At 48.7% G+C, this 11,783-nt stretch overlaps 1 protein-coding gene across 1 annotated transcript in view; it reads left to right on the forward strand.

The window, feature by feature from the left end:
- LOC108801019 (adenylate cyclase type 5-like) overlaps window positions 1-11,783 on the forward strand; it is a gene marked incomplete at its 3' end in the record, with an annotated part of 119,668 nt that overhangs the window by 102,186 nt on the left and 5,699 nt on the right. The window contains exons 7-9 of the mRNA XM_018572989.1: window positions 562-703; window positions 8,112-8,252; window positions 9,993-10,015. Of these exons, the coding sequence (XP_018428491.1) occupies window positions 562-703; window positions 8,112-8,252; window positions 9,993-10,015 (306 nt within the window). The remainder of the gene's footprint in view (window positions 1-561; window positions 704-8,111; window positions 8,253-9,992; window positions 10,016-11,783) is intronic.

Consider the following 11,783-nt stretch of genomic DNA (forward strand, 5'->3'; position numbering starts at 1 on the left):
AGCATTTCCTCAGTCTCCCCTCCCCCAGTGATCAGACTGCTGCAGGCAGGAGGAAGCATTTCCTCAGTCTCCCCTCCCCCAGTGATCAGACTGCTGCAGGCAGGAGGAAGCATTTCCTCAGTCTCCCCTCCCCCAGTGATCAGCCTGCTGCAGGCAGGAGGAAGCATTTCCTCAGTCTCCCCTCCCCCAGTGATCAGACTGCAAAATTGGAAGTCACAAGGTGAGAGGCTGCAGCAAGGGCTGCTCTGCGCCAGACATTTGTGAACACAGCCAAGAACCGCACAGACACCAGGAATTTACATTACTGTTTAATCTCTGAGCTGGTGTCTCAGTCCCAGAAGTAGATGTCGCCAGTTTGGCCAATGAGCAGGTGGGTGACACAGGATGCTCCAAATTGAACTTACATTTAATTTTGATAGGAACAAAAAGAGGACCTGTCACCCACATTGTGATTAGAATACACCGCTCTGCTGGTTTGTAGGAATTTGTCAGGAAAGTCGTTTTTATTCTCCAGCCACCAACCTTTCGGACTAAGGTGAGATAACGGATTTCATTTCTCAGACGCATCCACATCACGAAGGCGACTCTGAACTACCTGAACGGAGATTACGAGGTGGAGCCGGGCACTGGAGGCGAACGAAACGCGTATCTGAAGAAGCACAACATCGAAACGTTCCTGATTGTACAGTGCACCCCGAAGCGGGTAAGAATCATTTACATATTCTATCGGAGGGGTCTGTCCACCTGAAACTGATTTGTTGTTATAGGACATTTAGTGGATAATCACAGGACACCTAAAGCTAAGATTGCGGAACCGTCTCAGACCGCACGCTTGTGTGTCCCGGAAAATAAAAAAAAACAGAGACCAAAAACTAACCAATAAAATCCATACAGAGAAGACAAACTTCCTGCCTAGAGGTTCCGTTCTTCCCCCGGAATTGCTGTATCATCCCAGCCGCTACCACTGCCACCTGTCAGTCATCTGGGAACCCCAGCTTCTAATACAGGGGAGGGATTCCCAGACACGCCTACTGCAGGCTCCTCCCCATATCTCACATACAGAAAGTCAGATGCAAAAAGATTATCAGAGTTAAAGTGACACAAAACTTCACCCGAGTCCCTGAACTCTGAGCAACAATGTCTCTTATTTGTGTATCACTCGGCTGTAGATCCTCCAATCATCCAAGGGGAGGACGCAGGTCAGATAGAAGACTGAAGGGGAGGACGGAGGTCAGATAGGAGACTGAAGGGAAGGACGGAGGTCAGACAGAAGACTGAAGGGAAGGACGGAGGTCAGACAGAAGACTGAAGGGAAGGACGGAGGTCAGACAGAAGACTGAAGGGAAGGACGGAGGTCAGACAGAAGACTGAAGGGAAGGACGGAGGTCAGACAGAAGACTGAAGGGAAGGACGGAGGTCAGACAGAAGACTGAAGGGAAGGACGGAGGTCAGACAGAAGACTGAAGGGAAGGACGGAGGTCAGACAGAAGACTGAAGGGAAGGACGGAGGTCAGACAGAAGACTGAAGGGAAGGACGGAGGTCAGACAGAAGACTGAAGGGAAGGACGGAGGTCAGACAGAAGACTGAAGGGAAGGACGGAGGTCAGACAGAAGACTGAAGGGAAGGACGGAGGTCAGACAGAAGACTGAAGGGAAGGACGGAGGTCAGACAGAAGACTGAAGGGAAGGACGGAGGTCAGACAGAAGACTGAAGGGAAGGACGGAGGTCAGACAGAAGACTGAAGGGAAGGACGGAGGTCAGACAGAAGACTGAAGGGAAGGACGGAGGTCAGACAGAAGACTGAAGGGAAGGACGGAGGTCAGACAGAAGACTGAAGGGAAGGACGGAGGTCAGACAGAAGACTGAAGGGAAGGACGGAGGTCAGACAGAAGACTGAAGGGAAGGACGGAGGTCAGACAGAAGACTGAAGGGAAGGACGGAGGTCAGACAGAAGACTGAAGGGAAGGACGGAGGTCAGACAGAAGACTGAAGGGAAGGACGGAGGTCAGACAGAAGACTGAAGGGAAGGACGGAGGTCAGACAGAAGACTGAAGGGAAGGACGGAGGTCAGACAGAAGACTGAAGGGAAGGACGGAGGTCAGACAGAAGACTGAAGGGAAGGACGGAGGTCAGACAGAAGACTGAAGGGAAGGACGGAGGTCAGACAGAAGACTGAAGGGAAGGACGGAGGTCAGACAGAAGACTGAAGGGAAGGACGGAGGTCAGACAGAAGACTGAAGGGAAGGACGGAGGTCAGACAGAAGACTGAAGGGAAGGACGGAGGTCAGACAGAAGACTGAAGGGAAGGACGGAGGTCAGACAGAAGACTGAAGGGAAGGACGGAGGTCAGACAGAAGACTGAAGGGAAGGACGGAGGTCAGACAGAAGACTGAAGGGAAGGACGGAGGTCAGACAGAAGACTGAAGGGAAGGACGGAGGTCAGACAGAAGACTGAAGGGAAGGACGGAGGTCAGACAGAAGACTGAAGGGAAGGACGGAGGTCAGACAGAAGACTGAAGGGAAGGACGGAGGTCAGACAGAAGACTGAAGGGAAGGACGGAGGTCAGACAGAAGACTGAAGGGAAGGACGGAGGTCAGACAGAAGACTGAAGGGAAGGACGGAGGTCAGACAGAAGACTGAAGGGAAGGACGGAGGTCAGACAGAAGACTGAAGGGAAGGACGGAGGTCAGACAGAAGACTGAAGGGAAGGACGGAGGTCAGACAGAAGACTGAAGGGAAGGACGGAGGTCAGACAGAAGACTGAAGGGAAGGACGGAGGTCAGACAGAAGACTGAAGGGAAGGACGGAGGTCAGACAGAAGACTGAAGGGAAGGACGGAGGTCAGACAGAAGACTGAAGGGAAGGACGGAGGTCAGACAGAAGACTGAAGGGAAGGACGGAGGTCAGACAGAAGACTGAAGGGAAGGACGGAGGTCAGACAGAAGACTGAAGGGAAGGACGGAGGTCAGACAGAAGACTGAAGGGAAGGACGGAGGTCAGACAGAAGACTGAAGGGAAGGACGGAGGTCAGACAGAAGACTGAAGGGAAGGACGGAGGTCAGACAGAAGACTGAAGGGAAGGACGGAGGTCAGACAGAAGACTGAAGGGAAGGACGGAGGTCAGACAGAAGACTGAAGGGAAGGACGGAGGTCAGACAGAAGACTGAAGGGAAGGACGGAGGTCAGACAGAAGACTGAAGGGAAGGACGGAGGTCAGACAGAAGACTGAAGGGAAGGACGGAGGTCAGACAGAAGACTGAAGGGAAGGACGGAGGTCAGACAGAAGACTGAAGGGAAGGACGGAGGTCAGACAGAAGACTGAAGGGAAGGACGGAGGTCAGACAGAAGACTGAAGGGAAGGACGGAGGTCAGACAGAAGACTGAAGGGAAGGACGGAGGTCAGACAGAAGACTGAAGGGAAGGACGGAGGTCAGACAGAAGACTGAAGGGAAGGACGGAGGTCAGACAGAAGACTGAAGGGAAGGACGGAGGTCAGACAGAAGACTGAAGGGAAGGACGGAGGTCAGATGGAAGACTGAAGGGAAGGACAGAGGTCAGCTTCAATCCCTCATTAGCTCCCATACAGTTGTCAGATGACTTTCCTGCTCTCAGATCTCCATTGCTTGCTCGGAGGTTCGGAGGTCGGTTGGGGGGCCTTAGGCAGTTCTACATTCAAAATGAGAACTTCCCTTTTATAGTTGCTTGTGCTATCTGTGCCCTGTCCTCACCTCTCCTCCGCCCGTCCTCGGATTACCTCTCTCAGCTGATGATAAGCAGACTCCATGTCCTGCACTCCACATTAATAATCCGTATGTCAGGCTCAGCACTTTGGATCCAGAGCATCACAAGCACGTCGCCAAGTAATTAACTAGTCCGTCCTGAATTCTGAATGTAAATAAACAAACTCAAATTCATTCTTTATTTTACAAAATATTTTCATAGTGAAGACTGAAAAGGTCCGTCCTCCGAGATGCTAAAATAATGTACTCTGAGGGACTGCTGGAGGCCGCCATGAGTGCAGCAACTATAGGAATAAATGGAGCCACAGCAATGATGCGCAGTATGCAGAGGGAGATAGAGGGATACAAAGTAACATTGTTTATAAACATTGATCAGAGGGAGATAGAGAGATACAAAGTAACATTGTTTATAAACATTGATCAGAGGGAGATAGAGAGATACAAAGTAACATTGTTTATAAACATTGATCAGAGGAGAGATAGAGAGATACAAAGTAATAGACATGTGCATTCGGTTTCGGACGAACCTAAAATAACGAATTTATTATATGCCCAAATATACGAAAACTATATTCAGGCATACATCAATTCGTCTACAGAACGTGCGGCAGCCATATTGGCCACCAGTGCGTTTTGCACATGCGCGCCGCCATTTTGGAGTATATTTTGGTATACACCAAGATGTCGGCACTCAAACATACGGGCACCGCCATCGTGGTGTATACCAAGATACACTCCATAATGATGGCCTCCGCTCGTTCTACAGTTTATTGTGCAGTTTCGGATTTGGAGGCTCTTTGCCTCCGAATACAAAACAGCATTAAAATTAATTTTCTTTGACGAAACAAATGAAAATGTTTTTAGTTTTTTATTGTTTCGTCCAAAACCAAAACATTTTTGCCATACAAACGTCTAAAAAGTAACATTGTTAGTTTTGTATTTACTTTGTATCATTCATGTTCAGATCAAAGGTTTGAGCTTCAGTCTACATATGATGTCAGTTGAAGCAACCTCTTGCTGTTTTGTTAAATTAAAATATGTTCCTATTTTACCCTTCACTTTCCCTAATTAGCATATTCTTCGTCTTCTTACCTAAGCCATTTATTTTCCTGCTGATTTTTTTTTTTAATTTCTATTATATTTTTTTAATAATATTTAAACTTTATTTTGATAAGCCCTGACCCCAGAGTTCTCCTTTAAAGGAATATTGATCATAGTAGAAGAAAAAAAAACCCATTTTATTTTTGTTACTTTTTTCTCTATAAATTGCACAAAAACAAAACTATTTTCGCTGAACAATACCACCAAAAGAAAGTCAGATTGGCTTAAAAGAGGATTTTTTTTACATTGATGTTGTTGTTCCGGCACAAATAGAGCGCAAACAGGAGCCATAACGATATCAATGTTATGCACACGAGCACACAAAACAATAGGGATAACACCCCTGGCCACAAGAGCTTACGATCTAATTGGAGGAGGGACGGTCGCGAGAGGTAAAGGAGAATTGGCAGCGATACGACATTAATAATTTGAAGGCACTTTCCTCCGAGCACTTTCCATATGTATTGACAGTTAACAGTTGACAGTTGGCGGCGGTGTGTTTGTTTTGCATTCAGCGAAGTGACAGGAAATGTCGCGGAACGCGGGGGAGAGCGGGGGAGGGGGGGATGCTGCGGGTCACATTTGTACGAAATTCTGAAGCGATGCGGCTGATTAAAAACCTGCTAAATGCCAGATGGAGCGTCCTATCGCATGCGAGCGACACAAAATACGCCGAAGAATAAAACCTATTCTGTGTAAATGTATCACTTCCTGTGAAATAGCCGCATATATGGCGCACTTCCGCCTTCACCGGGAAGGAAGATTCCCTTCCGTGTAACTATTGCCACTGCTTGCATTAGGACTGAGGGCTCTGGAGAAGAGTACTGAGGCAGGGTGCTGGGATGCTTTCAGGAAGCTATGTACAGCACTCTTTAGGCTCCTCCCACCAGCCATGATCTGCCTGCACTGCATACAGAAGCACAGAAAGCCGGTGATGACATCACCAGGACTAGAATAAAGCCAGTTGGACCATTGTAGGGTGGTAGGTCTGCCTCTGCTGTAGAGTTTTCATTGCTGTGTCTCCACTCTGATTCACCTTTCATTTGTGTCGCTGACTGTGGTCATTGGGGCACAAAGTGTCGGGAAATCCAAAATGTGAGAGTTGTCACTGGAACAGGAGGTGAGGGGACATCATCCAATGGGGACGCCTGTTCCAGAGGAAACAGACTAATAGGAGAATTCCTTTTAAGAGTTTTCCTTTACAGGTTTAACTTCCTGTCGTGTCTCCAGCACAGGAAGTGAAAGGAAATCTACCTGATTATTCACAGACAGCTAATAAGAACATGATATACACTATATTGCCAAAAGTATTGGGCCCCTCCCCCTCCAAATCATGTGATTCAGGTCCTCCAATCACCTACATGGCCCCCGGTGTATAGGATGAGGCACCTCGGCATGCAGACGCTTCTACAAACATTGGTGATAGAACGGGGCGCTTTCAGGAGCTCAGTGACTACAAGCGTGGTACCGTGATAGGTTGTCACCTGGGCAATAAGTCCATCTGTGACATTTCCAAAACCTTGTGGAAGCCTTCCCAGAAGAGGTGGAGCTGCTATAGCGGCAAAGAGGCGGAGCCAACACAATACTGAACCCTACGGACTAAGACTGGGATGCCATTAAAGTTCATGCGCGTGTAAAGGCGTTCCGATACTTTTGGCAATATAGTGTATGTCCCCTACTGCCTACTCCATCTAAAAATAACAAAGAGGAAGAATTTGGCTTTGCATTTGCTGAGCACCCAATATAAGGGAACAGATTGTCTTTACAGCAATGCCCCCCCTCCTTGTGTTTGTCCTTTTAGTGAATCAGACTTGTTAGCACTCAGTTCTGTCCTTATATAAACCAGGGAGGAGGATTTGGATTGGTTTTGGCGCCTTCGTCTGGTCCTCTGTTCTGGAATATATGAGCGGAGCCCCCCACTAATCCCTGCATTGGGAAATGGCTGACCCGTGCACGACGCGTGTTTATCCAACCCCTCCACCTGGGGCCCTTCTCTGGGACACAAATCTTTCCCAGTCGGAGCCCCTCCATCCTGCAGATAATCCGCCTCTCTCCTCTCCAATCCAAACACGGCCCTAAATCCCCGAATGATGGAAACTCCTCCGATAATTGTATTTGTTGCCGGTAATGAAGGACAAACATACAATGTAATGTAATAAAGTGGCTACAACGTCTTCCAAGGGGTTTGTTTTCCAAACAAGCAGCCGAGCCATCCAAAACATCGCGCATCACCGAGGAAATCTCCTCCATTCACACCAAACTGGCCAAAAAAAATATCTCTCAATTCACAGAGCTCAGTTTTAATGTTGGGGGACAATATCCTTCTCCTGGCAAAAAAAAAAACCATAAACTGCAAAGCACTTTTACCACCTGACCTCCCGCTACTGTTCCAAGACTGGTCCCTGTAGCCTCTTCACCCCTCCATTTCCATGGTCCGGCGTCCACTGACAACATCCTGCACCTTCACCCCTCAGATCACCCCAATTCCTGCACCTTCACCCCTCAGATCACCCCAATTCCTGCACCTTCACCCCTCAGATCACCCCAATTCCTGCACCTTCACCCCTCAGATCACCCCAATTCCTGCACCTTCACCCCTCAGATCACCCCAATTCCTGCACCTTCACCCCTCAGATCACCCCAATTCCTGCACCTTCACCCCTCAGATCACCCCAATTCCTGCACCTTCACCCCTCAGATCACCCCAATTCCTGCACCTTCACCCCTCAGATCACCCCAATTCCTGCACCTTCACCCCTCAGATCACCCCAATTCCTGCACCTTCACCCCTCAGATCACCCCAATTCCTGCACCTTCACCCCTCAGATCACCCCAATTCCTGCACCTTCACCCCTCAGATCACCCCAATTCCTGCACCTTCACCCCTCAGATCACCCCAATTCCTGCACCTTCACCCCTCAGATCACCCCAATTCCTGCACCTTCACCCCTCAGATCACCCCAATTCCTGCACCTTCACCCCTCAGATTACCCCAATTCCTGCACCTTCACCCCTCCGATCACCCCAATTACTTCACCTTCACTGACAGGCAGGTCATGCTGAGACCTTTAGTTCCTCAGCAGCTGTAGGGTGACACCTTAAAGTTTATGTAATTGTCATTGGTGGCCAGAGGGGGGGGGTGGGTGACATTGCTGCTCTCTGTCCTAGTTAAGGTCGAGCGTCAGTAAATCAATGTCTCTGCGGCTGGCAGTGACCCTCCTGCGGGCGTTGTTCACAATGTCGACCTCTTTCCATTCTTCTTGTGTAGAAGGAAGAAAAGGCTTTGATCGCCAAGATGAACCGGCAGCGGGCCAACTCCATCGGGCACAACCCGGCGCACTGGGGGATGGAGAGGAATTTCTACAACCACCTGGGCGCCAACCAAGTCTCCAAGGAAATGAAGAGAATGGTAAGGGAATGGAACAGACGTCGCTCGTCGCTTAGTTATGTGTTATAGTGACCCACCAAGTTCACTGGGTGCAAAAAGGGGACATTCCAGGCAACCAGCTTACCAGGGAGGTGTATGTGGGCGGGGCATTTATTACAGGTGCAAATGGGAGGGGCCATTCATCACAGTATGTGGGGGAGGTGACTCAAGACAGGATCTTTAGGGAGGTGCCAACCATTGCAGGAGCAGGTGGGAGTGGCCATCTATTCAAGATACACTGATTGGCCGGATTATTATGACCACCTGACGTTTGTAGGCAAATTAGCTATAATTTGGCGCTGAAGTTGCTAGAGGGCCAATTAAATACATATGCATATGGGATGAGCCATATATTACAGGTGCATGTGGGAGGAGCCGATCAATACAAGTGCACATGCAAGGGATCCCAGGTGTGTTTGGGAGGGTTCTTTTGGGAGGGACCATCCATTTCTGCTGCACATAGGAGGGGGGATTCAATACAGGTGTGGTTGGGAGAGACCATCCTTTGCAGGCTCACCTAGGTGAGGCCATCAGTTACAGATGTGTGTTTAGCGGCCCATCCGTTACAGGTGCATATGGGAGGGGTCCTTCATTACAGGTGTGTGAAGGAGGGGCCAGCTAAACAGGTACACATGGCAGGGGCCATTCATTACAGGTGCATTTATTACACGTGCATATGGGAGGGGTCCTTCATTACAGGTGTGTGAAGGAGGGGCCAGCTAAACAGGTACACATGGCAGGGGCCATTCATTACAGGTGCATTTATTACACGTGCATATGGGAGGGGTCCTTCATTACAGGTGTTTGAAGGAGGGGCCATTCCTTACAGGTGCCTGTGGGGGGGGTCATTCATTACAGGTGTGTGAAGGAGGGGCCAGCTAAACAGGTACACATGGCAGGGGCCATTCATTACAGGTGCATTTATTACACGTGCATATGGGAGGGGTCCTTCATTACAGGTGTTTGAAGGAGGGGCCATTCCTTACAGGTGCCTGTGGGGGGGGTCATTCATTACAGGTGTGTGAAGGAGGGGCCAGCTATAACAGGTACACATAGGAGGGGGCCATTCATTACAGGTGCATTTATTACAGGTGCATATGGGAGGGGTCCTTCATTACAGGTGTGTGAAGGTGGGGCCATTCCTTACAGGTGAATGTGGGAGGAGCCATTCATTATAAGTACATGTAGACAAAGAACTCTGACTCCATGCAGCTCACTGATACAGAACCCGAGATTTAAAGGAAAACTATAGATACATAGATAGATACTCAATCACAAACATGCAGATTAGGAATTTTGACTTGATTGGCTCTCTGTAATTAGAAGATCATTATGACAGCCCGGCAATCAGCATTTTTAAAGGGAGAGGCAGATAGTATTCCCAGAAGGAGGCCAGCGATGGAAGCTCACAATATATCTGTAACAATAGAGTTCTTATAATAAGCTGCTGATTTCCCTCCATTAATTGCTCATTAGAATAAAGAAATGTCTTTGTTACTCTCATCAGCACCATGTGACAGGTTTGCTTTGTTTGGATTGGCTGGTCTGGACGTATGCGGTCCGCATGTTGTGCTCCGACTTTCTTTGGTTTCTGTGCCAAGTTCACCTTCTGCGTCACATGATTTATATTCACATATCTGGAACTGCAGACAGACATCACATGACGCCATTTTACTTCTCGTTCTCTGATCCCTCCTATTTGTTTTTTTTTTCCCTTTACAGGGTTTTGAGGACCCCAAAGACAAGTAAGTACCCCGGATCTGGCATTGGCCCCCCCGTGAATAATCGTCCTGCACTGTGACCTCTCCTGTACTCCCAGCTGGTTATTGTCTCTGTGATTTCGGGAGGGCGGCCAGGGGGACGGTGCCAGCTGCTGGTGTATCCGCAGCTCTGCTGCCCTTTTCGGGGTAATCTAAAAAAAAAAAAATCTGACAAGCTGGCAGCCGCCGCTCGACCCCGACACCTCCTCTCCTATTATGGGGATTATCAGAATGAAACCGCTTTACAGACGCAATCTGCCCATTTGTCATTTTTAGATTTATTTTTCAGCCGGAGAAAGGGAGAGGTGGCGACTAATCATGAGAGGAAGGCGATATAAATCCAAGCCGAGGCGACATAAAGCGTCATTTAGACACATCCGGGTGCCATTCAGATCAGTCCTGTTTTCTGATACATACGGTATATATAAAGTAGCAACTCTTAGGCTGGGTTCACACCTAGGCGTATTGGATATGCACGTTTGTCACGCGTTTCGCGTCGCGCGTTTTTACCGCGATTCGCGATAAAAAAAAACCCACGACAAACGGACGTTTCCGAGGGCTACTTGGCTGTATCCCAATGGAAACGCGAGACCAAAACGCCCCAAAGAAGTACATGTACTTCTTTGGGCGTAGGCCGCTTTGTATCGCGTTCGGACGGGCGGAAATACGGCAAGGTGTGAACCAGACCCATTGAATACAATGGGATTTAGATGTTTGAGCGTTTTGTAGAGCGTTCGTCGAGCGTTGAACGCGCTACAAAACGTTCAGGTGTGAACCAGGCCTTAACTTTAAAGGAGAACTATGAGGGAGGGGGGAGGGGGGTGCTTTTCACTCAGCCTCATAATCTGAGCCGACGTGTGACAATGAGACTGTCACAGGTCGGCTCAGTAGATCGGGAAGTGAGCGAACACATACCGGCGCTCGCGCACTTCTCGATCTATCTCTGCAGGGAGCCGTGACTATCAGTCATGGCTCCTTGCAGGGATTCCCCCCTTTCCCCTGTCCGATCCTCCACTGGCTGGCGGAACGGACGGGGGAGGGGGCGGGTACAGCTGGCTCTGCCTCTGGATAGGCAGAGCCGGCTGTCACTCACGCAAGCTGGCTGGATCCAGACAGCATTGTCGGGATCCGCTTCAGCTGCGGTGTCTCAGTAGCTGCAGCTCCCTATATACTGAGCTTAGGGTGACGGGAGGACGCTAGTTTGTGTCCTCCTGTTACCCTAAGGAGAACTATGGGGGAAAAACACTGACCCCTGACCGACTCCTTTAAGTTAAGTAAAATAAACATAAGATAAAACAAAAATAAATATTTGGTAAATAAACAAAGATGGTATTCGTCCGGGTGCCATTCAGATAAGTGTTCTCTGATACATTTATATATAAATCATAAATATTAATTTAAAAAAACAAGGAAAAAACAAAAAAATAAACATAAATCCATCTCGGACACATCCGGGCGCCCTTCAGATTAGTCCTGTCTTCTGATACATATTTATAACAGGGGCATTCCCAGGTGTGTTGTCACCTGGGGCGGGCTGCACCCCCCTTGTGACGCCACTGATAAAGGAGTGAATCTTCATTCACCGACCATACGCCATCATTGCCGCGGTAATGATGGACATTCAGTGGATCAAAAGCCGTTTGATGTTTGAACTCTTTTCTATCTTACCAAATAAAATATTTGTCTGGAGCTTTAAACTTTGAATGGGAAGTTGATTTCCTGTTGTATTAACCTCTGCAGTGCTGGTGTCCCT

The sequence above is a fragment of the Nanorana parkeri genome, unplaced genomic scaffold (genome assembly GCF_000935625.1).
Source record: "Nanorana parkeri isolate BGI_ZX_2015 unplaced genomic scaffold, ASM93562v1 scaffold2196, whole genome shotgun sequence".
In the NCBI taxonomy this organism is placed as follows: domain Eukaryota; kingdom Metazoa; phylum Chordata; class Amphibia; order Anura; family Dicroglossidae; genus Nanorana; species Nanorana parkeri.